Here is a 25,655-nt window from a genome sequence, read left to right on the forward strand (position 1 = left end):
AGCTGCGTAATTGCAACGGCAGCGGCAGCCGTCCGTTGGGCGAGACATAAAACGCGTCCGTAGGATTTTTTCACTCCCCCCCCCCTTGGCACAGAATGGTGCTTTCCTCTGATCGCTTCCCTTCCCCGCCCCCCTCCCCCCCCGCGGACTGACGATAGTACCTCCCGGGCTGCCGCTGGAAAAGGTAGCGCAAAAGTTGAGCGCGCCGAGGGGTTTCTCTTGTCCCGGAAGCGATTGTTCTGCAGAACCGGAAACAGTTGCTCTTTCAAGGGAGGTGGGACTGGGCGGGTCAGGCCGCAGCGGCTGACGGCGGGGGAGGAGCCGGGTCCACTGCCGGGTGGAGGGGCCAGGCGAGTGTCCTTATCCTAGCGATTGGGGCTCGGGCCTGTAAGCCCGTTGGAGTCGCGGCGGCGAGAACGATTGGGCCGAGCGGAGGAAGACATGTTGCTCTTCGTGGAGGTGAGTGGACTTGGTAACGTCGTCCTGCCGTGAGGAGAGGCGGAGTGTGGAGGCGCCGGCCGGTCCTACCGCCATGTGACTTTCCAGGCCGTACACGCCGCGGAACCGGCAGATAGGCTGACACAGCACCTGGGCCGTGCAGGCCTGCGGCTCCACGCCGCGCTCCCACGGCTCTTCAGGAGGCTGTGGGAAGTGAGGGCCGTGGCGGGGGAGGATTGGAGGTGGCGAATCCAGGCTTGTCTGGTGTGAGGTGAGAATCAGAGGAAGGGGAAAGTGTCCCATATGGACCTCCGAGGGGAGGCAGCGGGGTGGGGGGGTGGGGGGAGGGCAGGGGCGGAGTCTACGGAGAAAAGGGTAATCAGGTGGGCGCGTTGGGCTGGGGGGGTGGGGGGAGCGAGGTCTCGCGGGGCCCTCTGGGAGGGAAGCAGCAACATGTGGGGCCGCGGAGGGAGGAAGGTGAAATTCGGTCTCCGAGTGTTGAGGAGAAAGTTGAAAGCGTCTCTTTAGCAACCCCCACCAAATTTTGTTTGGTCCCGGTCCCTAAGTCTCTGGAACGTTCTGTGGGTGGAAAGCGAATTACTGCGAACGGAGGAGACGCCACTAGGCTTTGGGAGCCTTGAAAGGCACCGCTTTGACCTTTCGTAAAAGTTATTCGGGGCCGTGGCTGCGTGATGAGGGTTCGGTTTTATGAACGGATAAAAAGCCCTCGTACGAGGAAAATTCCAAGAATGAGAGAAACCAAGTCCGAGGAAGGCCGAGTTTTTTTGTTGTTGTTGTTTTTTGTGTTTGTTGTTGTTTTTTAATCTTTCCAACAATAGAAATACTTTTTTTTTTTTTTTAACTGGGACGTCTGCTGCTGGCCTATTTTAGTTTTAAAGGTAGTGGCTACTTGCTCTACACAAATACGAGGTTTAATTTCTCTGATTTCTGTCTTTTCTCTTGTGTGCGGTGAGCATCAGCTGACTGCCTGGCTAATGCTTTTGAGTAGATTCCAGATCATATTGTTCTTGCATTGTGAAAACGTCAAACCAGCAAAGCTGCAACTTCGCAACTTGGCACTTGTTAACTATGCCCATAAAAAGAATCTTTTCAATGAGGGAAGGAATTTACAGGTTGTATAATGGATCAGGAAGCTGGAGACCAGTCTGTGGCAGGTTCCCCCCGTCCACCCTTCCCCCACCCCCTCCTTCCCCCCACCCCCGAGGGTGGCATGGATCTTACTCCTTAATATTCCGGCATAAAGTAAATAACATGCTTTAATTTTTTTTTAATCTAACCGACAGTGTGTAGCTAGTAAATTTGAGATCTTTAAATTGCGTTTTAAAGAGACACAACTACCTTAGTATATGTCCGACCTTGATAATAAACATTCCCTGGAACACTCCGAAGTAAATCATGAGAAGATTTGAGATTGCTGAACCCATTCTGTTTACCGTTTTTTTATTCTCATCGTAGGGGTTTTTTTTTGTGTATTTTTTTCTTTTTTTCTTTTTTTTTTTTTGGCAGGATAAGAAATCAGATAAGATTTTAAACCGTGCAAATTTGTATTAGAAACGTTATGCCATGCAAATGCTTCAGGTTTTAAGTGTGTATGTGTTTTGCTGGGCAAGAGAATGTGAAGTTTTATTTATATTAACTGAATTCCAAAATAAACTTTTGAGTTCCAAATTGATTCCTTTGGCTTTGTGAAAATGTGAACTTTAATAATCGCTCCATTTATTGAGTGTTTAAGCTAGATCCTCTCTTGTTTCTAAAACAACATTGCAGTGTTTTACAGATGAGAAAACTGAAGTGGAGAGGTTAAGTAACTTAGAAGTGAAGTCCTGTAATTGGGATTTAGATACGTGTCATTCTGGTGCCAAATCATGGTTCTTACTAAACTGTTAAATTAATATTTCCATTAATTATTTGTGAATTGGTATGTGGTTTTTAACTTTTCTCCTATAATGAGTTATTGAAAGTTAACAAGGACACTAAACATTTGGGGCTGAATATATGGTATTAAAATCAGTAAAAAAAAATAACACTGGTCATGTGGCATTTTGTTAGCTAATGTTTGATCCTTACAACTATAGGAGTAACTTTTAGAATTTAGGTTCTAAATGAGTGAACCAAAGCTCAGTCTGATGTCTGAGGTCATTCGGGTGCAAATAATGTGGGGACTAAAGTCTGAAGTCTGGTGTCTAGAACACAAGTCTCTGGCTCCAGGACTTATTTTTGCACTTTCTCCTAAGCCAAGGATTCTTAATCTGGGTCTCTGGTTAGAATTGAGGAAGTCTGTGAACTTCGTTGAGGGAAAAAATTTGCCTGTTTATTTTGACTAGCTTCTAATTCTAGAATTGATGAGAATTGAAAATTCTTGAAATTTTAATGGATGCAACAAGAGAAATATTTTCACATATTACAGTATTTGCAGGTATCTCGAAGTACTGTTAATGTTAATTTCTCCTTGTTATATGTTTAAAAGTCTTATTATTTAATGCGTTAGTAAAGCACATTTATTACTAAAGTAGGAGTTTAAAAATATTTTGATAGGGATCCCTGGGTGGCGCAGCGGTTTGGCGCCTGCCTTTGGTCCAGGGCGCGATCCTGGAGACCCGGGATCGAATCCCACGTCAGGCTCCCGGTGCATGGGACCTGCTTCTCCCTCTGCCTGTGTCTCTGCCTCTCTATCTGTGTGTTTGACTATCATAAATAAATAAAAATTTAAAAAAAAAGAAAAAGAAAAAAAATAAAAAAATAAAAATATTTTGATAACGATAATATAATTGGTTTATTTTGTGATCCTGTGCATTTCAAGACTTAAAAAATAATTTTGAGAAGAGATACACAGATTAATTGGGCTACCGAAGAGGTCCACTGCAGAAGACAGGTTAGGAACCACTTTACTGTAAACCAAGTTGCTTGTGGATCATCTTTGGTAGGGCTTCTCTAACCTGGAACCTAAGTTTTTCGCACTTGTGTTCAAGATCTTTTACTTGCGTGCATTGCTCTGTAAAGACTCCAGCTTAACTATTTTATAACTGGAATCTGTGGGATAAATAGTAGTAATGATGATAACACTATAATAATAGTGATATACACATATATTGTACCTACTGTGTATCAGGCCTGTTACGTATTTTTGCATATATATGTGTATACACGTGTACTCAAGCCTACCTCTGAGGTAGGTAGAATAATTATTTTAGAGATAAACTATGGCACAGAGAAATTTGCCCAAGATTATACAGCTAGCGAATATTAAATCTGGAATTAGAACTCTGCTACCTAACTATACTGCAATAGAAATCTACAGGCTGACTGGGATTCCTCTTTTGAGTAATACTTATATGTAACTTTTTTTAACTTAGTCTTGCAGACAGAGGGCTGTATTGACTTCAATAGTTGATTGGTTTTTTTCCTTACTCTGTTTTGAAGGAGTCTGGCTCCCTGAGAAGAGGCAAAAATGTTTGAATAATTCACAAAATTGTCAGACATGTACCAATATAAGTTCGGTTAAAACGCATTCTGTTAAAAAAAAAAAAAAAAGCATTCTGTTAAGTTCAAAACAGCATCATGGTCCCCTCTATCAAATTATGTAAATGACAGCTTGCACTTTTTTTCTAAATGATTTTTATGACTGCTGACATTTTTGTTCTTCAGATCATTTTCCTCTACTAGTATTTCTAGCAGTTATATCTGCTTTAGTTGTTTGGCCATGTTTTAATTGGGTTTCTGTCTCAATTTGAGTTTTTCCCTGAGAATGAATACCAATAACCACTTACTTAAGTAGCAGTGACTTTGATGCACTTTAGGATACTTTAATAACTATTAGATAAGTTTTTAAATATTCTTATTTAGAATACAGATAACATAGAATTTCATGATTTTTAATTTCATAATTTTAATTTCATACATTTTTAAGTGTATAGTTCAGGGTTATTAAGTACTTTTACATTGTTAAGCAACTTTGCCACTCTCCACATTCAGAACTCTTCATCTTGCAAAACTGAAATTGTATGCATTAAACAATAACTGCCCATTCCATTCTTCCACCAGCTCTTCCACAATTTTTAAAATGATTTATCTAACTTCTAAAGCTTAATGCTTTTTTAGGTTATAACATTTTTAATTTTTTTTTTTTAAATTTATGATAGTCACACAGAGAGAGAGAGGCAGAGACACAAGCAGGCTCCATGCACCGGGAGCCCGACATGGGACTCGATCCCGGGTCTCCAGGATCGCGCCCTGGGCCAAAGGCAGGCGCCAAACCACTGCGCCACCCAGGGATCCCCTAGGTTATAACATTTTTAAATTTTTGATTAACCTTAGAATCTGAAATAAGTGGGATAATTTACCTAATATTTCATTTATTTTGTATTAGAGTAATCATAATGTTGTGCCTTTCAATCCAAGCAGTACTATTTTTCCCATTTATTTAAATAATTTAGTTATAAAAAGTTATTAAAAGTCACTGACTGAAAAAGATTTTTTTAAAAAATGGCTTAGAAGAAAGAAGTACCTGAACAAATCGTGAAATGACTGCCAAGAAAAATTATAAATAAGTGAATAGTGATTTTTGAACAATTTGATTTTGGAATATTTGTTGGAGGTAGATGCAGATTTTAAAATGAACAAAAACATTTTCACGTAGAAATATTTTCAGATACAATGGACTGAAAATGCAGTAGGAATTATTTTTGAAATGTGAAAAGTAGAATAAAATGCTCAGAAATGAACATAAAGATGTAAAAGTATCTTATGTGCTTCAAATTACAGTGAACTGGTTTACAGTTTTTGAAAAACCAGAAGCTAGGAATATTCATATTCACATATTTTATATCAATTTGGGTTTGTTTGGGCTATCAGTTCCGTATTGCTTCCAAATTACTTCCAGCGAATGGAAATTATCTTTGATAGTAGATGTGAACATTTCAAATCTGTAATTTTGATTTTCTACCTAGAAGCTTAAGAAAAGATTTTGACCTTGTAGTTGAAATGGAGTCTGAGGCTCTATTGCAGAGGAGCTGAGAGTAGAGGAAGTTGAGAAACTAATCCAACTAATTGTGAAGTCATTAAGATTTTTTAACCTCTTTGAAGATCCTTAAATGAAAATGGAAAATGGCTCTTTAGCTCTAATGGTGTTTATTGCATCTTATTTTATTGTCCTTGTATTTTGCTTAAATTTTTATTTTCCTTAAAGTTTAGTTCTTGAGGAAGGTTTCTAGTCTTGAAAATATTAAAAACTTTTTCATTATGCATTGTGATTTTTGTGTAAGGATTTTGGAATCCTGGGTTCAAATGTTAGTTTGTGACCTTAGACAAGTGACAACTTTTTGGAACCTCAAGTTCTTATCTGTTATTTGGAAGTAATGATTTCTTCTGACAAAGTTAGTGTTCATGATATTTATGATTTTTATGGTGTTTATGTATTAATAAGCCTTGTAACACAGTCTAGAGAAGAGCTTAACTAACAATTATCGTTTGATCGGCAAAGCAACTCGGTTGTGATGTAAATTGTCCAGTATATAAATAATCACTTCCAAAATGACTGAAATTTGTGTTTGATGTGTTGAACATTTTTGGAAAATGTATTAAAACTACATGATAGTGGCACTGGTAACTGTAAAAACCACTGTGAGGTAGCACTGATTTAAGAGCTACATACCTTTTTAAAAGAGAGAGGGAGGGATCCCTGGGTGGCTCAGCAGTTTAGTGCCTGCCGCGATCCTGGAGTCCTTGGATCAAGTTCCGCATCTGGCTCCCTGCATGGAGCCTGCTTCTCTCTCTGCCTGTGTCTTTACCACCACCACCACCACCATGAATAAATAAATCTTTAAAAAAATAAAAGTGAGAGAGAGATACTTTTTGAGTTCTAATCTGAGCCTTGTTACTAATTTACCCTTATTCTGGGTAAGCCAACAGAGTAATTACCTTTAACTTTTTTATAGTTTTTAAGAGTATACTTTTAATTGGGCAAATAAAACTTTTAAAACAAGAATGAAGATTGCAGTATGTTAAAATATAGATTCATTTACATGTAAGATTTAAAGGAATACAAATAATGAAAAGGAAATAGATGGTTTATATTTCCTTTTTTAGAAAAATTTTTTTTTAAAGATTTTATTTATTTATTCATGAGAGATACAGAGAGAGAGGCAGAGGGAGAAGCAGGCTCCATGCAGGAAGCCTGATGTGGGACTTGATGTGGAACTCAATCCCGGGGCTCGGGGATCACGCGCTGGGCTGAAGGCAGGCGCTCAACTGCTGAGCCACCCAGGGATCCCTAGAAAACAATTTTCTAATGGTTAAGTGTAGGTAAACGTAAGAAAAAGAAACTTTTGAATATCATGTACTCCTGTGTCTTCTTTTGTCTGTTATCTTGTGATAGAGCCAAACTTGGGTTTAGAAAAATATCTCTAGGGCAGCCCCGGTGGCGCAGCGGTTTAGCGCCGCCTGCAGCCCAGGGTGTGATCCTGGAGACCCGGGATCAAGTCCCACATCAGGCTCCCTGCATGGAGCCTGCTTCTCTCTCTGCCTGTGTGTCTCTGCCTCTCTCTCTGTGTGTTTCTCATAAATAAATAAATCTTTTTTTTTTAATCTCTATATTTATAAATGACTGGCTCTAAGCCAAAGACAGAGAAGTATTTTGTTTACTTCCAGAGAAGTACTTTAGATGAATCTTACTAGGGGTAGCCTTTGAACAGTAGACTTAAAGCCAGACTCCAAGGATGAGAAGTTAAGTTTTGTTTGGTTTCTATATTATTGAGGGAAGAGAAAAAAGCATTTTCTGTGTCAGAGCAAAAAGTCACGAATAATCCAGGGTTTGTGTTGTACTTAGTTGGCCAGTACTTCATACCGTTAGATACTGCAAACTACAAAATAGGTTAGTCTGATCCTACCCCTCATTTTGTCCCAGATGGTTATAGTGTACACCTGTTTTTCTGGAATAGATATCCCACCCTGTTTAATTCTCAAAAATGTCCTGATTTGTATGATACCTTTTATTTTTCAGAAGAGACCAAGGATTCACTGTCTGCTTATTGGCAGTGTTTTTCCCTATATTACTAACATAGTGCACATAATTGGTACTAATATATTTGTTGTTGAATTAGCTATGAGGAATTAAATTTGTAGGATTTACAAATACTTGCAATTAAGCAAGGTAAGAGAAATAAAGGATTATTCTAGCTTTTTGAGTTAGGTGAAGGAAAAAGTGGGGCAGTGATTGAGTAATAATGCTAAGATACATTTATATACATGGAAAGCAGGGAGCCTGACTGGGGCTTGATCCCAGGACATAGGGATCATGACCTGAGCCAAAGGCAAACACTTAACCAACTAAGCCACCCATGTGCCCCATTGAGGACTATTTAAATTACTTAAATGCTAAATAGCAATAGGGTTCTTAATCTTAATAAGGGGGTTAGTTCATGAATCTTCTATAGAACTTTCTAGGGAGAAGTCTGTAGTTTTATATTTTCAGACTAATCTTTGGGCCTCCCCCTCCACCAAAAGCTAAGCCACTGATCCATGGAAGCCTGTTTTGTTTTGTTTTGTTTTGTTTTGTTTTGTTTTGTTTTGTTTTGAAGCAGCAACAGATGCCATCTGACTGAGGTGTAGTGGGAATTTGGGGATATAAGTCTTTCCTTCTGATACCAGAGGATTGACAGTATAGTAATAGCTTTACTGAGGAATAAACCTCAGGTTTTCTTCCACAGTGGAGAATAAGTGAATTCTGATTTTTGACTACTTGCAGAGCTCAGGTGGTCTAGTTACTTTGCTATTCAAAGTGAGTCATAGACTAGCAGCAGACTTAGTTACCCAGGGGATGGATTCTCAGAATACTAACTCTCAGCCTCTGCTACTGAACTGCTGAATCAGAATGTGCATCTTAGCAAGATCCCTAGATTCTTTTTTTTTTTTTTTTAAGATTTTATTTATTTATTCATGAGAGACACACAGGCAGAGGGAGAAGCAGGCTCCATGCAGGAAGCCTGATGTGGGACTCGATCCCTGGTCTCCAGGATCACGCCCCAGGCCAAAGGTAGCGCTAAAACGCTGAGGCTGCCCTAGATGATTCTTATACACATTAAAATTTGAGAAACACTCATGTAGCATTTATTTATCCACTGATTCATTTAACAAATGTTAGCTTCCTGTGTGCTAGTCACTGTTCAAGGTACTAGAGAACAGTAAATTGTACATAAGGTCACTGCCATTGTGGAGCTTGCTGACAAAATAATTCAGATAAAGATAAGTGCTTTGTGATAGAGGGTAAGTTTTATTGCATAAACTGCCATGAATATTATCTTTTTTTTTAACTGAAAATTAAATGACCCTAGGATAGAAAATTACCTTGGCCCCGAGATAGAAATCAGGCCAGAGCTGCATTGACTTCTGCTCTGAGGACCCTAGTTATCCGGTGGCATATCCATTTTTTCTGGATTATTAGCCATTGTAGGCAGACCTGAGCCAGAGACCATTGGCTTGTTGAGGAGATTTATAATATTCCTTAAGTGGTATGTAACTGGTGTCTTTTTTTTTTTTTTTTTTAAATAACTGGTTGCCTTAAAAAAGTTTTCTCTAAGGTAATTGTAGTATAGTTAATAACCACTGTAAAAATGTATTGGCAGACTCTCCCAACTGCCTAGGTTCAAATCCTGCCTCTGCCTTACTAGCTTTGCAACATTGGGCACATTACCTTCAGGTAAAATAACTTTTTTTTTTTTTTAAGATTTTATTTTTAAGTAATCTTTACACCCATTGTGGGGCTCGAACTCACAATCCCAAGATCAAGAGTCACAAACTCCACCAACTGAGCCAGCCAAGTTCCTCTAAAGTAACATTTTTCTTATCTACAAAATGTGAGTGATAGTGGCATTTAACTGAAGTTGTTATGAAGATGAATCAAGCGTTCCATAAATGTTAGTTGTTATTCTTCTCTGTCAGAATGGATGGAAAATCCTCAGTTTAGTTTTTATTTTTGTTTCCTGTGAACTACCCCTAAGCATATTCTAGTAGGAAGGACTCTGATGCTTTATGCTAGATGAAATGACAGATGTTTATTTTATGTCCTTTTTTTTTTTTTAAGTACTTGTAATTTGGTGGTCTTTTCAATATTGGAGATGTAAAAATTAAACCTGGACGATTGATTTGCCATGAAGCATATGACTTTAATCAACTTACACACTTTGTTTTTCAGCATTTATAGGCTTAAGTGGCATGGGTTTTCTGTTTCTGATAGTAAATAGGTAAGTAAAACAGATGGTTATACACGACCAAAGAGAGTTTCACCATATTCATGATGACTTTTTCCTGACTTGGTTCTGTTACCTTAAAACTGCTGTCTTTTATGATTGGAGGGTTTTGCCAAGAATTTGATGTCTTTCTTTTTTCCTTTCATTTATATAACTCCTCACATAGGAACTGGCATAAAATGGACCAATAATGAAGACTGCTTTTGGCATATCTGGTGATGATACATATTGTTTAGGTATAGAGGTGATGATTGATCTCTCATTTTTATAGACTGACAATTTGGATATTTCTGTGGTGATCTTGGCAGATCGTTTCAGAGTGCACTTGGACAGTTTACATCCTTTAATAGATGTTTTATGTAACTGTAGCCTCAGGGGCTTACTTCCAGTTCTGTGGAAGAGATAAGGATTTTGATGGAATTTTTTTATTAAACCCTAGACAAAATGAATCAAACATGGTTCTTGAACATTTAAATGAGAAAAATAAGCCTTTATTGTAGTTAAACTGTCTTGTTAGATTCGTTATTGTATCATTTTAAAGATTGTCATAGAAAAACACTTTTGTTGGACATTTTCAGTTTCCAGTTTTTCTTTATGTAGTAATTCAGTATAGGACATTCTTGTATAAAGCTTTTAGGTTTAAACTTACTGCAGTAGGTTAAAGAGTGAACATTTAAAAGTTATTTCATATCAATATTGGCAAATTGCTTTCCAGAAGTGTTAGGACAGTTTTTATTGTTGTCCAGTTTATTGCATCTTTGTCAGCATCTGGCATTCTAATTTATGAAAATTTACCATAGAGGTTAAAATGAAATAATTGATTTAGTTTGCATTCCAGTGACTAATGTGATTGAATATTTTTCCATGTTTATTAACTGAATTATCTTTTTGCTTTGTGCTTTTCTTACCTTCTTTGAAAACAATAGCCTTTTATGTCAGTTGCTTCAAATGATTTTCCCAGTTCATGTGTCTTTTAATTTGGATCTTAAATGTTTCATTATATATTTCCTGAATGTAAAAGCAGTAGATGTTAATTGTAGGAAAATACAGAAAAGTACAAAAATGGAAATAAAAATGCTACTGCTCACAGATAACCAGCCATAACACTGAGTTTTAGTCTCTCCAGTCTTCCAGTCTTTTCATAAAATTCAGAATTTCTATAAGGTAGCAACTTGCTTTCCCCCAAGTTTCCATGAACACTTTCAATGCTTTCTATAGTATTTCCCTCCACTTATGAGAAATTTTATTTTGAAATAATTACACATTTCACAAATTGCCAAAAAAGTGTACAGAGTGGTGTCATGTACTTTTATGTGTAGTTTCCTCCAGTAACACCTTGCCATAACTATAGTATGATGTAATAGACCAACAGATTGATACTGGTACAGTCATCACCAATTTTATATTAAATCTGATTTTAACGCTCTGGGATATTCTCTTTATATGTATGGGTAGTCACAGTTATAGAACAAATCCTCTCTGGCTGATGTCTTAGTCCACTCAGACTACCATAACAACATCACAAACTGGGTAGCTTATAAACTCAGAAATTTAATTCTGGGAAGTCCAAGATCATGGAGCCAGCAGATTTGGTACTTGGTGAGAACTTTCTGGTTCGTAGTGCCTTTTCACTATGTCTTCACATGTTGGAAGGCGCTAGGGACTGTGCTCTCTTTTAGAAGAGTGCTAATCCATTCATGAGGGCTCCAGTCTTCTGACTTTGCACTTCCCAAAAGCCCCACCTTCCAATCCCATCAAATTGGGCATTAGGATTTCAACACATGAATTTGAGGAGTACACAAACATTTAGACCATAGCAGTTGGATGTTTCTAATTTTTCACTATTATAAAATTAGTATGGTGAACATCCTTGTACTTATGTAGTTTTGCATATCTCTTTCTTTTGAATAGGAATGACAAGTAGATTTTTAGATCGAAGAATGTTTATTTTTTTTCAATGTTTTTTAATTGAAGTATTATTAATATACAGTGTTCTGTTAGTTTCAGGTGTACAGTATGATTCAGTAATTCTAACATTACTCAGTGCTCATCACATTAAATGTACTCTTAGTCTCCTTTATCCGCTTCACTTATCCTCCCACCTACCTCCCCTCTGGCGACCACTAGTTTGTTCCCTGTATTTAGGAGTCTAGTTTTTGTCTCTTTGGTTTGTTTCTTAAATTCCACATATAAGTGAAATGATACGATATTCATCTTCCTCTGGCTTATTTCACTTACTGTTACGTTTTCTCGGTCTATCCATATTGTCGCACATGGCAAGATCTTAATCTTTTATGGCCAAGTAATATTTCATAGTTATATATATCATATCTTCTTCATATATTTGTTTATGGATGGACACCTGGGTTGCTTCCGTATCTTGGTTATTGCAAGTAATGCTGCAACAAACATAGGAGTACATCTTTCAAACTAGATTTCTTTTTCTTTGGGTGGATACCCAGTAGTGGAATTACTAAAAGCATATGGTGATTCTTTTTTTATTATTTATTTTTAAATATTTTATTTATTTATTAGAGAGTGTACATGCACTCACACATGCCCACACTTGTGTGGGGAAGGGCAGAGGGAGAAGCAGACTCCCCACTGAACAGGGAACCCACTGCCAGGTATCCCAGGACCCTGGGATCACGACCTGAACTGAAGGTAGATGCTTCACTGACTGAGCCACCCAGGCACCCCGGTAATTCTATTTTTCAAAGAATGCATATTTTTAAGGCTTTTGATAAGCATTACTAACTCTTAGGAAAATCGTATGAATTACAGCAGCAAACTGATAGTTTCCTTTTATAGTTATGAAAATGACATTAAGTAGTTCAGTAGGTAAAAATGATATTCTGTAAATAACTATTCTGCTTGTTCTTTGTACATTTTCCCTCTTTGACAGATAATCTTATTAATTTATACTCTGTTGTTAATAAGATTGGTATTGTAACCTCCTAGACCTTTTTTGTTTTTACATTTGTATTTATCTGTACTGTGATTTTTTATGTTTGTTGACATAAATGAGAAAACAAAATACTTGTTTTGCAACTTGATTTTTTTCCCTGTTAGTATATACAGGCCTATCCTTTTTTTTTTTTTTTTAACTTTCATAGTATTCCTGTTACAAGTATATTACGTTTCATTTAACCATTTACTTAGAGATTTATATTTGTTTTTAGCCTTTCACTTAACTAATCAGTGCTGTAATATATATCCTTATAAGTGTGTTTTTGTGTACATTAATGGCTAATATACTAACTAGTTTGGTGAAAAATAAAAATATTCCCAGGAGTACTGCTTGTCTGTATGCCATCGACTTCACACTTGGATTAATCGTGATACTATTAGCAAGGATTTATGGATAGCATGCTACCGAAAGGCATCTAATTAATGATTTTGATTAATTAAATGCTTTTTTAAGATTTTATTTATTCATAGACACAGAGAGAGAGGGGCAGAGACACAGACAGAGGGAGAAGCAGGCTCCACGCAGGGAGCCCAATGTGGGACTCGATCCCGGGTCTCCAGGATCACACCCCAGGCTGCAGGCGGCGCCAAACCGCTGCGCCACCGGGGCTGCCCGATTAATTAAATGTTTAATGAAATAGTTCATCCCCTTTTCCTTGGGCAAGCTTAGTGCCTTTTGGAATAAGAATTATCAGTGGGCTGGGTCAAAAGGGAACATCCATTAGCAATACTTGGGAGCGCAGTGTGCCAAACCCCTGCATCCTGACTTGAGACAGAATAAGAAGGCATCAGGCTATCACTAATTTTTTATCTCTTCAGTGGCAGAGGTAGTGGTGATTTGAGGGCTCTTGTCTGACTCTTGGCTAATTCCCCAAGTTTGCAGAAATGGGCTCTGGTCCTTTAGTTATTGAGTAGATTTTTTTCTATCCTCACATGCTTAGGGTATGGACTTTGCATGGGCAGACCATTAATATCTCAGAAAGTAGGAAGCTCAGTCATTCCAGGAGGTGGATAGAAAGCAGAATAACAGTCATTGTACCAACATGATGCTGCCAGGCACTGAGTTCTCAGTAACAAAAGGACAAGCTTTCTTTCTCAATATCAAAAGTTAATTGCTGCGTGGTAGGATACCACCTGAGTGGGAGCTTACCAGGAATTTTTTTTTGGGGGGGGGGCCACTGAGCAACAGCTCCTGACTTTGGCCCTTGATCTTTGTAGTCTCTTCTTGTCTCTGAAGTGAGGTGGGCTCTTTCCCATCACTACCTGCACTGAAATGCATTTGGTTTTTATTTTCTCTACTCTGTTTAAAATCTAATCTGATTGCTTTGGGGCATATTTTTTTGAATTATATTAAATATGCAGGACATCACTCTTTATAATCTCCATATAGCTAAAGACAAATTTAATAACTTATTTGACTAAATTGGGAAGCCTTCTAGAAGTGGAGCTTTGAGTAAATCTGTGTAATCTCTAAATAAGTAATTGACTTCTGACATAAAATATAGCGACATCTAAAATCACTTGTAAAAATCACTTGTAAAATCACTTGTCTGTCATTTTTGGTTCCTTGATTTTGTCAATTTCTGCTATTATCTAGGAATGACAAGTTTGAATACTTTTAAACACTTGTTTATAAAAATATCATGATGAAACATTGAAAAACTTTGTGGTAAAAAATTCTGTTCTCATTAATCTAAATATAGAGAACAAATTGATAGTTACCAAAGGTGGAGGGTAGAGGAGGTTGGGTGAAATAGATGATGAGGAATACAGAGTATACTTATGATGAGCACTCAGAATATGTAGGATTATTGAATCACTATATTGTATGCCTGACTAATAAAACACTGTGTTAACTATACAGGAATTAAAAAAATTCAGGGTGCCTGGGTGGGTCAGTTGGTTAAGTGTCTGACTCTTGGTTTCAGCTCAGGTCACAGTCTCAGGGTCAAGAGATTGAGCCCTGTGTTGGCCTCATACTCAGCATGGGTTGTGCTTAAGATTCTCTGTCCTTCTCTCTTCCCCCCTCCAACTCTTTGCTTGCACGTGCATAGTACATCTCATCAGTAAAAGGTAAATTTTTCATTGTAATCCCACAATATTTGGGTATTTATTTATAAATTAAGTGTATGTGGCATATATTTTTTAAGATTTTATTTATTCATGAGAGAGACAGAGAGGCAGAGACATAGGCAGAGGGAGAACCAGGCTCCCCACAGGGAGCCCGGTGTGGGACTCCATCCCTGGACCCAGGATCATGCCCTGAGCCAAAGGCAGACGCTCAACCACTGAGCCACCCAGGAGTCCCTGTGACATAATTTTGTATCTTAAATATCAACCTCAGTCTCTTTAATAGTGAGTATTTGTCATATTTGGAGCCCCCAATTTTTGAGTAGCTTTCTATATTTGCAGAAATGCCCATATTGAGTCAGGCCTCTGCAGTGTATGTACTAGTCAGAATTCAAATTCCCAGATGCTCTTGTATCTAGATGGATGCATCTTAAATAACATTAAGAGCCACTAGTCAGACACACCCATAGATCACTTTTGCTTGAAAATACACAATGTAAGGAAATGAGGGTTCTATTCATAACTTTCGATTTTGCAGGAAGGAGCGGAAGTAGAGATGGTCACCTTTAAGTGGAGGTGTCAAGGTTAAGTTCCTAATGAAAAAGTGACTTTGGTCCTGGCATGGTAATGGATTTGAATTTTGGCATTTAGCACTGGTCTGTGGCAGGGATAGGGATTTCCTCATCAAGCCACGTCAGCATTATTTTGGGTGATGTTATCTTTGTACCTATTTTCAGCCTTTTCAGTGACATAATGGCAGTGACACTGTCCTTGAATAAATTACCTTTCTGTTAATTTACCTAGGTGGATCCTAAATATTGACTAATAAAAATCCTTGGTAAGATATTTTTGGTATAGCAGACATTGTTCAGGTGTCTACTTAGTGGCAAATGTAAAGATGATACGCATTCTAAAATTGCAAATTCATGGGGTCAGTTAAGTGGCTACCTTTAAATAGTATCTTGGTACCTGGGTGAGAGGGTGGTTACACCTGGTGCTGTAAAAAAACTAATTGGTTTCCTCCCTGAGCTAATTATGGTTGATGTAGTATTGTGAATTAATATCTTTAAACTAAGATGTTGCTGTGATTATTTAAATGGCACTACTTTGAGAGATGTGTTTGCTCTGCTGCATGGTTTGGCATTTTGTTACTTACTTTGATGTTACTATAAAAGCTTTTAGCAGCCCTGAAACAAAAAAACAAGAAGAGGGCAACCCAGATGGCTCAGCGGTTTAGTGCCGCCTTCGGCCCGGGGCCTGGTCCTGGAGACCTGGGATCAAGTCCCGCGTCGGGCTCCCTGCATGGAGCCTGCTTCTCCCTCAGCCTGTGTCTCTGCCTCTCACTCTCTCTGTGTCTCTCATGAATAAATAAAATCTTTTTTTTTTTTAAGATTTTATTTATTCATGAGAGACACAGACAGACAGGCAGATGTAGATAGAGGGAGAAGCAGGCTCCTCACAGGGAGCACAAAGTGGGACTTGATCCTGAAACTCTGGGATCACACCCTGGGCCAAAGGCAGATGCTCAACCGCTGAGCCACCCAAGGTGTCCCGAAATAAAATCTTTTAAAAAAAAGAAAGGCACTTCAACATTAGACTTCCATTTTAAACTCAGTCCACATGAAAAAAAGAGAGATTGTATCAACTCAGATCTTGTAGCACCTCTGAAGAGTAAGGAAACTTGCTAAAAATTCTTTTTGCCCTTATGCCTCTACTGTTTCATTCAAGTAGAGAGTTGAAGATCTACTCAGCCTGGTTTGTGTTGGTAGCTGATATAGAACAGGAAGACCTAGTTTCTGCCTTCCTTGAGGCCACTACCTAGCTTTAGAACACATTTAAATAACCTATTATAGTGGTTAGCAAAATAGTGGAATGTACAAATAATAGAAGGGAGAGTGGACGTAATGGACAAAATAAAATCAGGTGCCCAAGGTATGTAAAAACTATAAGGTATTTTGGTAGAGTAGGTAGTATGTTTTTAAAAATGAAGAAATTGGGGCCAGTAATTGTGTGATTACTGGGTAGCAGAATAAAGTTGTTGTTGTTATATAGTACTTGTCTCTCAGTTGTTGAAATTAACTATAAATTTAGCTTCTTTGAGACAATATTGATTTTTTTAAGGAGTATTATAAATTAGATGTTCTGGATAACAACTGAAAATATTGGTTAAAATATCTTTTTTTTAAAAAGATTTAATTATTTATTTATTTATTGAGAGAGAGAGAGAGGCAGGCAGAGACACAGGCAGAGGGAGAAGCAGGCTCCATGCAGGGAGCCTGGTGTGGGACTCGATCCCGGGTCTTCAGGATCACACCCCAGGCCGCAGGCAGCGCTAAACTGCTGTGCCACCAAGGCTGCCCTAAAATATCTTTTTTTAAAGTTTTTTTTTTTTAAGCAGAACTTTAAGCTTGTCAAGAAAGCAAATGAAATCATCAGACCAAAATTAATCAAGTAATACTCATCCAAAGAGGTAAGCAGGTCATCTGTTGGTTCTTAGTGGCCCAGAGCTTTGGTTTTAATTGGCAGTGCTTAGAGATAGGACACAAGGTAAACTAGGGGGGGAAAAGGCAAACTTTCCCAGGGAAAAGGAAACTTGTCAGCTTTAGCTTTGGCTCTGGATGGGTAAGGCAGAGGTCTTCCCTAATAATTTTAACCACAGATGCTTTTTTTCCCAACGTAGAGCAAAAATTCACATTATGTGTTGTTACAAAAAAACACAAAAACCCACATTGAAAATTAATACCAGATTTGTAATTTTAGTATGCAGTCATCTAGCAGAGGGAAGACAGTCCTCTCCTAGAAAGCACATTTTAAACATAATCTTAAGAATTAACCACAAATAGGGATACCTGGATGGCTCAGCAGTTGAGCGTCTGCCTTTGGCTTGGGGCGTGACCCCCGGGTCCTGGGATTGTGTCCTGCATTGGGCTCCCTGTAGGGAGCCTGCTTCTCCCTCTGCCTATGTCTCTGCCGCTCTCTGGGTCTCTCATGAATAAATAAAATAAAATAAATAAAATAATAAAATAAAATATTCCCATAAATAAAATTCCAAGGAAAATGGGCTTACAATATAAAATCATAAAGCATGTGAGAGTCATAATGAGCATGGTTTAGCAGAAATAATACTACAAAAGCAACCCCTCAAGGATTACAATTACAATAATTAATTGTAATTATCAAATATGGACTATAAAATTAGAATATTTTATATGCTTGAAGGAAAATACTGAAATGAAGTGCTTGGGGGCTTAATAGGTTATGCATTCAACTTTTGATTTCAGCTCAGGTCATGATCTCAGGATTATAAGATACAGCCCCGCATCAGTCTTCATACTGGGCATAGAGCCTGCTTAAGATTCTCTCTCTCCATGAAAGAAAGAGAGAGGGAGGGACGGACGGACGGAGGAAGAGAAAAGGAAGGAAAGAAGACAAAAAGCATTAGATAGATTTCATTTTGGAAATGAAAATTATTTTAAGAAAAGAACTTAGAAGGGCGCCTAGGTGGCTGAGTGGTTGAATGTCTGCCTTCAGCTCAGGTTGTGATACCAGAGTACTGGGATGGAGTCCCACATCAAGTTCCCTGCAGGCTTCTCCTTCTGCCGATGTCTCTGCCTCTCTATGTCTCTCATGAATAAATAAAAATCTTAAAAAAAAAAAAGAAGAAGAACAACAACAACAACAACTACTTAGAAATTTAGTGGACAAGTTAATTTCATCTTAGAAACAGATGAAGAGGGCAGCTGGGTGGTTCAGCTGTTTAGCGCCGCCTTCTGCCCAGGACATACATGATCCTGGAGACCTGGGATCGAGTCCCACGTCAGGCTTCCTGCATGGAACCTGCTTCTCCCTCTGCCTGTCTCTCTCTCTCTCTCTCTCATGAATAAATAAATAAAATATTTTTTAAAAAAATTTGCTGAGGGGGATCCCTGGGTGGCTCAGCGGTTTAGCGCCTGCCTTTGGCCCAGGGCTCAATCCTGGAGTCCCGGGATCGAGTCCCATGTCGGGCTCCTGGCATGGAGCCTGCTTCTCCCTCTGCCTGTGTCTCTGCCTCTCTCTCTCTCTCTATCATGAATAAATAAATAAAAAAAAAAAATTGCTGAAAGGGAATATTTGCCAAGTAAGAATTCTTTATACAAAAAAAAAAAAAATTCTTTATACAGCAGAGGTAGATGGTAAAAATAAAGGCATTTTCAAGGTACCACAACTTTTAAGAGTTGACTTGAGGAAAAAGGAGGGATCCCTGGGTGGCTCAGTGGTTTAGTGCCACCTTTGGCCCAGGGCGTGATCCTGGAGACCAGGATCGAGTCCCGCCCGCCTCAGGCTCCCTGCATGGAGCCTGCTTCTCCCTCTGCCTATGTTGTCTCTGCCTCTCTCTCTCTCTCTCTCTCTTTCTCTCTCTCTCTCTCTCTCTCTCTGGAATAAATAAATAAAATCTTAAAAAAAAAAAAAAGTGAATTATGTCCTTGAGGGAGAAGGAACATGATTCCATAAGAAAGGTGTGAAATGTGAGAAAGAATGATGTCCAAAGAAAGTCATCAGCATTTATGTAAACTTAATAAATATTGACTGGTTAAAACTAAAATGTATATATTACATATATACAGGCACAAAATGCATAAAATAATTTTTGATGTTAATGTACTACACAGTGTAACATTTATGCTGTTTGAAAAAAAGGTTATTTTCAGTTTTATATTTTTTTATGACTCAGATTTAAGGTAACATTTTAACGGAATGCTTTATAAAAGGAAAAAAAATCCCTGATTATTGAAGCAGATCATGTCCCCCTCTAGCCCATAACCATGTTTATGTACTTTTTTGCAGTTGTAATAATCTGTGAACTATAATCATTTGTGGTTAATACTTCCACTTAATCTCTGTGTGTATTTAATTGGATATATTATTTCTCATATGGGATAATCTGGAAAAGGGAGATACTAATATGAGTACTAATTTCAGGGCGCTTGAGTGGCTCAGTTGATTAAGTGGCTGCCTTCGGCTGAGGTTAGGTTCTGGGATTGAGCCCCACCACATGGGGCTCCCTGCTCAATGGTGAACCTGCTTCTCCTTCCCTTGCTGCAGCTCCCCCTGCTTATACTCTCTCCCTCTCTCTCTCTGTTGAATGAGTAAATAAAATTTTTTCAAAAGTACTAATTCCTAGCCCACAGAATTGCTTCACATATTTGCTATTGTTATTGTGGTGATTATGGTTTTTTTCACTTCATTTTGTGAAAGCATTTTCCATTTTTGATGGCTTCATATTTCATTAATCCTCTGATTAATGTGCACATTGTTGCACATTATAATTTCTCTGGAAATTGGGATACATCTTAATGATATTCGATGTCACAGTTTAATAAATAACAGTTTTTTCTTTGATATAGTAGTACCTCTTTAGATTTTATAAAATATGGTGATGTATTTTTATAATTTTGAATGGTTGTGTAATGCTTTACCTAGTGAGTGTGTCATAATTTCCTTTAGTCCTCGTCTGGGTTATTTCCATTTGTTGGCTCTTATAAATAATGCTATTATGTAAGAATGAGGTGCACCATTTTATACAGTCTCCATTAAAGAATGAGTTTGTAAATTTTATGCTGATATGGGAATTTTTAAAGTGCTTTACTAATCTAATAAGTGCTAAGTGGTACTTTATTTTCCTATTGTGTGCATATATGTGTATTTTTTCTAGAATTTTATTTTCCTAGTATTAATTTATTTTAGATGGTTTTTTTGTTGGAGTTCTATGTATGTTATTCTGTAGTTCTCAGTTTATCTTTTGTGATTAGTACCTGTTTCTTCAAAGTGAGTTTTCTGTGACATAATAGTTTATATTTAACTTTTAACCTCACCTTGCAATTTTTTTGATATGCATTAGTGATTGGTAGTATACCCTTGAGAGTTTATCATCTTCTGTTCAAAACTAATGTGCCTTATAAAAAAGGACATGGAGTTTTATACTGAGTGTTAATTGCTTTTCCATTATTGATAGAATTTTTTGGGGGTACTTGGGTGGGTCAGTCGGTTAAGTGTCTGCCTTTGGCTCAGATCATGATCTCAGGGTCCTGGAATCGAGCCCTGGCATCAGCAGCATTGGCATCGGGTTTTCTGCTCAGCGGGGAGCCTAATTCTCCCTCTTGCTCTGCTCATGCTCTCTTGCTCTTGCCCTCTCTCTCATAAATAATATCTTTAAAAAAAATTTTTTTTGGTTCTTAAAATACAGACTTCTTACCACAATTTATAGTTGAGAAAAATCGAGAGAGAGGAGTTAAGTTTTCCCATGACCATACATTTGTTAATATCAGAGCTGGGGGGATCCCTGGGTGGCACAGCGGTTTAGCGCCTGCCTTTGGCCCAGGGCGCGATCCTGGAGACCCGGGATCGAATCCCACATCAGGCTCCCGGTGCATGGAGCCTGCTTCTCCCTCTGCCTGTGTCTCTGCCTCTCTCTCTCTCTCTGACTATCATAAATAAATAAAAAATTAAAAAAAAAAATAAAAAATATCAGAGCTGGGTTTTGAATTCAGGTATGATCTAGAGCTTCAACCATTGTATGTTTAGATAATAATTATTAACTACCTTGGAATAATTCTGTTTTGCTTTATTAAAGCCACATACTACTCTGCATAACAATTATATAAATTAAAGGTATTTCTAGTAGCTGTGTGGCCCGTTTGCTGTATCTTTTTCACTTACAAATCTTATTCATTAAATGAATCTTTTTACTCTTTCATTGAATTTATCAAGACTCAAATTGATTTCTCTTTCTGAGAATTGTAGTCTTTGTTAATTGCCATTCCCTTGGGTAGAGACATAAGTAGTATTTTCAGAATTGAGGAAAGTGATGAAGGGGTAAGTTTGTAAATATATAGGTTTTATTCTATTAAAGTGCTTATTATAGAATTAAATACTGGGTTGGCTCAGTCAATTAAGCATCTGCCTTTGGCTCAGTCAGGATCCCAAGGTTCTGGGATTGAGCCCTTCATGGGGTTCCCTGCTCAGTGGGGAGTCTGCGTCTTCCTCTCCTGCTCCCCTTGCTAGTGCACACTCTGTGTCAAATAAATCTTTAAAAAATTTTTTAAAAAATTAAACGCAGTTCACTCAGGACATCTAGGTTATCACAAGCTCTTGACAGTTCTCTCCTATCAGTCAGAAATTAAGCTATACGTAAATTATTAAATCAAAATCAGCTTAGCTGCAAAGGTAAGGTTCTGGGAGGGTATTGCCCTAGTAAAGGCAAAAGGGGGGCTATATTATCTGTAGAGAATTTTTTTTTTTAATTTTTATTTATTTATGATAGTCACAGAGAGAGAGAGAGAGGCAGAGACACAGGCGGAGGGAGAAGCAGGCTCCATGCACCGGGAGCCTGATATGGGATTCGATCCCGGGTCTCCAGGATCGCGCCCTGGGCCAAAGGCAGGCGCCAAACCGCTGCGCCACCCAGGGATCCCATCTGTAGAGAATTTTATAACAATAATGAAATTAACTAAAAGGGCTATACTTGTTATTATCCTATAACTGACAGTTCTGAACAGTGTCAACGATAAAATACTGCCCACTGCCACCACCATTTTAAGGCCCAGCTCTTGTTCCCAAGAGGTGAATAAACCTTAACATGGAAAAGGACATTGTATCTCAACTTTCTCCTTTTTCCAAAATTGTGATTCAGTTGATAAAAGGAAGCAATCAAAAAATATATTACAAGCTGTAACAAGGAAACAATGTTTCATTGATTCATCATACATATAAGTCATGTTGGTCCAGCTAACTGCACAGTAGCGGAAACTGAAAACTCAAGTAAAACAATGGCATCAAGATTGCTGTTTTGGGGCAGCCCCCGTGGCGCAGCGGTTTAGCGCCGCCTGCAGCCCAGGACGTGATCTGGAGACCCTGGATTGAGTCCCATGTCGGGCTCTTCTCCGTATGGAGCCTGCTTCTCCCTCTGCCTGTGTCTCTGCCTCTCTCTTTCTCTGCATCTCTATGAATGAATGAATGAAATCTTTAATTAAAAAAAAAAAAAAAAGATTGCTGTTTTGTTGTTTTGTTTTTTTAAGATCTTGAGTAATCTATACACCTAACACGAGACTCGAACTTGTGACCCCAATATCCAAGAGTTGTATACTCTACTGAGTCAACCAGATTACTGTTTTTGACTTGGGAAAAATTTCCAGTGATAGAATCACTCAGACTCAAAGGTCTCTCGTCACAGCATAGATGGCAATAAAAATTACGTTCTCTGGAAAATATTTCTAGGTAACTCAATTTGCTGTAAATACACAATAATGCCAAAGATAGTTGAATAGTCTGAATAAATTTTATGACCTTTGTAAGTAGATTGGGATAAAGCAGCATTTTATGTTAATTGTTAACAGGGATAATATTTTTTGTTGTATAGGTAGCTAAGTTTTATATATGTACATTTCAAGTCTGTCTCCTTAAAAAGATTTATTTTCGGGGCACCTGGGTGGCTCAGTGGTTGGGCATCTGCCTTTGGCTCAGGTTGTTATTCCAGGGTCCTAGGATCAAGTCCCACATCAGGCTCCCCATCTCCCTCTACCTGTGTCTCTGCTTCTCTCTGTGTGTCTTTCGTGAATAAATAAATAAAACCTTTAAAAAAATTGATTTTCAAGATGAGCCCAAAATTTTAAAATATAATTTAATACTTATTATTAAGTTACTTAGTATTATTGGGGTTTTTTTTCACGTTTAAAATAAAAGTCATTATTTAAATTTATAATTTTAATGTGCTTTTAAAATTTAAAAATAGATCCTTTGATTATTTAGCAGGTAACATCTAAAGGAACTGGTTTAAATCCTAATGCCAAAGTATGGCAAGAAATTCCTCCTGGAAATACCGATGCCACTCAAGTAACTCATGGAACTGAAAGCTCTTGGCATGAAACAGCAGCCACATCAGGGTCTCATCCTGAGGGTAAGTCCTAAATATTTCATCAGTACAAATCATAATTTGGTTTAACATATAACCAAACCAGTTTATAGAACTTCGGGGTATATCTTTTGATTATTTGATTAAATATATTTATACATGCTTAACATGTATTTTGTACACAGTTCTTACTTATTTTTAGTATGAATGGATTATCACTAATTTCAAATAGTAGCTCTATCTTTCGGTCTAGCATTTAACCCATTCATGATATGGTAGTTATAAATTAGTTTTGATATACCATCATTGGCAATGCTATTTACTCACTGTTTAACTATGGGTATAACTTAACTTCTCTGTGCCTGTTTCCTTTCCTTCTATAAAAACATTAATAATTACTTTTGGCATAGGATTTTCTGAGAATCGAGTGAACAAAAGTACATGAAGCTGCACAGAGTTAGTCCATAGCGCTATATGAGTTTAAACTATTGTTAATCATTTTAGCTTGACCATAATGGTAAACTTATCTCCCTCAAGAAGAAAACTCTTACTACAACCATGTGGACATTTTCCCAACTGATCAGATTCCTTAAAATATTATTATTATAGAAGATCTAGTGCCCAGGGTTCCTAAAGATAGGATTTAAAGAATTCCTATTTACTTTCAGTATGTTTTCTTTAATACAGGTAATACAGAGCTTTCAGATGATATGTGTAAAGAATATGAAGTAATGTATTCATCTTGCGAAACCACCAGAAATACTATAGGCATTGAAGAATCAACTGATGGGATGATTTTAGGGCCAGAAGATCTGAGTTACCAAATATATGACGTTTCTGGTAAACTTTATACTTTTATTGGTAAAATGAACATACAGTACACTAGTGTTTTTCCCCTTACAGTTTATCATTTATTGTTCTAATAAACCTTTGGCATTGATCACTCTGTTTTCTTATTTGAAGAGAACTGTGTGTTACTGAAATGCTAGGTTATTTTTATAAATCTGCTTTCAAGTGGACAAATGTGAAAATTGTGATTTGAAAAGAATATTTAAAGATCCTATTAAAAGATAATATGAAATTAAAGATAAAAGGAAAAAATAGTCAATATAGTTAAGAGACCTATGTTACAATTTTTCAGAGAGCCCAAGTTTCTTGGCATTGATTAATTGGGATAGATGCAAGTTGTCAATTTTCCCGTTACTTTTGTTAGTATGAAATGCATTTATAAATGTGAAATTGCAGGGATTAATTTTGAGAAAATGGCTGTATTAAAAACATTGTTCTGGGGATCCCTGGGTGGCGCAGCGGTTTAGCGCCTGCCTTTGGCCCAGGGCGCGATCCTGGAGATCCGGGATCGAATCCCACGTCAGGCTCCCGGTGCATGGATCCTGCTTCTCCCTCTGCCTGTGTCTCTGCCTCTCTCTCTCTCTCTCTCTCTCTCACTGTGTGCCTATCATAAATAAAAAATAAAAAATAAAAAAAAATAAAAACATTGTTCTACTACAATTCAACTTGTGAAATTTTTTTCACATTTATTTAATTAACAAGGGTAAGTACTTGGCTTGGACTTAAAATGGATAAGATATAAAGAAACTAAAAATGGACCATAGACCCCAACTACCTATCTTAATTTTTCTGATTTAAAGGATCTCTTTGGGGCAGCCCTGGTGGCTCAGTGGTTTAGCGCCGCCTTCAGCCCAGGGTGTGATCCTAGAGACCCGGGATCGAGTCCCACATCGGGCTCCTTGCATGGAGCCTGCTTCTCCCTCTGCCTGTGTCTCTGCCTCTCTCTCTCTCTCACTCTGTCTCTGTCTCTGATGAATAAATAAATAAATAACATCTTTAAAAAATAATAATAAGGGATCACTTTGGAAAATAAATGTAAAAAAATAATAAATTTTTAAAAATGTAATAGCGAGTAGTCTTTCTATTGCTGCTTAGTTCTGTGACTTCAGTCAAGATACATTAACCTTTGTCTCCAATTTCCTTACTTATTATAAATATTTGGACTGGATTTCTAAGTT

At 37.8% G+C, this 25,655-nt stretch overlaps 1 protein-coding gene across 4 annotated transcripts; it reads left to right on the forward strand.

Moving 5' to 3' along the window:
- Window positions 1-303: 303 nt before the first annotated feature.
- LOC121479631 (la-related protein 4-like) lies at window positions 304-24,566 on the forward strand. Of its 4 annotated transcripts, none has more exons than XM_041735312.1 (3): window positions 304-459; window positions 23,529-23,673; window positions 24,316-24,566. In XM_041735312.1, the coding sequence occupies exons 1-3, from the start codon at window positions 442-444 to the stop codon at window positions 24,549-24,551; spliced, it is 399 nt and encodes a 132-aa protein (XP_041591246.1). In that variant the 5' UTR covers window positions 304-441; the 3' UTR covers window positions 24,552-24,566. The 4 variants fall into 4 exon arrangements, 2 of the variants coding, with proteins under 2 accessions (XP_041591246.1, XP_041591245.1); XM_041735311.1 differs by having other exon boundaries at window positions 308-459; window positions 23,526-23,673; XR_005984785.1 differs by lacking the exon at window positions 304-459 and adding an exon at window positions 498-709 and having other exon boundaries at window positions 24,316-24,497.
- Window positions 24,567-25,655: the final 1,089 nt, after the last annotated feature.

The sequence above is a fragment of the Vulpes lagopus genome, chromosome 21, assembly GCF_018345385.1.
Source record: "Vulpes lagopus strain Blue_001 chromosome 21, ASM1834538v1, whole genome shotgun sequence".
Lineage (NCBI taxonomy): Eukaryota > Metazoa > Chordata > Mammalia > Carnivora > Canidae > Vulpes > Vulpes lagopus.

Bases quoted from the DNA above. Each gene is read 5' to 3' on its own strand.
- LOC121479631 (XM_041735311.1), top strand. The intron at 23,674-24,315 runs GTAAGTCCTAAA...TCTTTAATACAG, and splicing joins ATCAGGGTCTCATCCTGAGG to GTAATACAGAGCTTTCAGAT.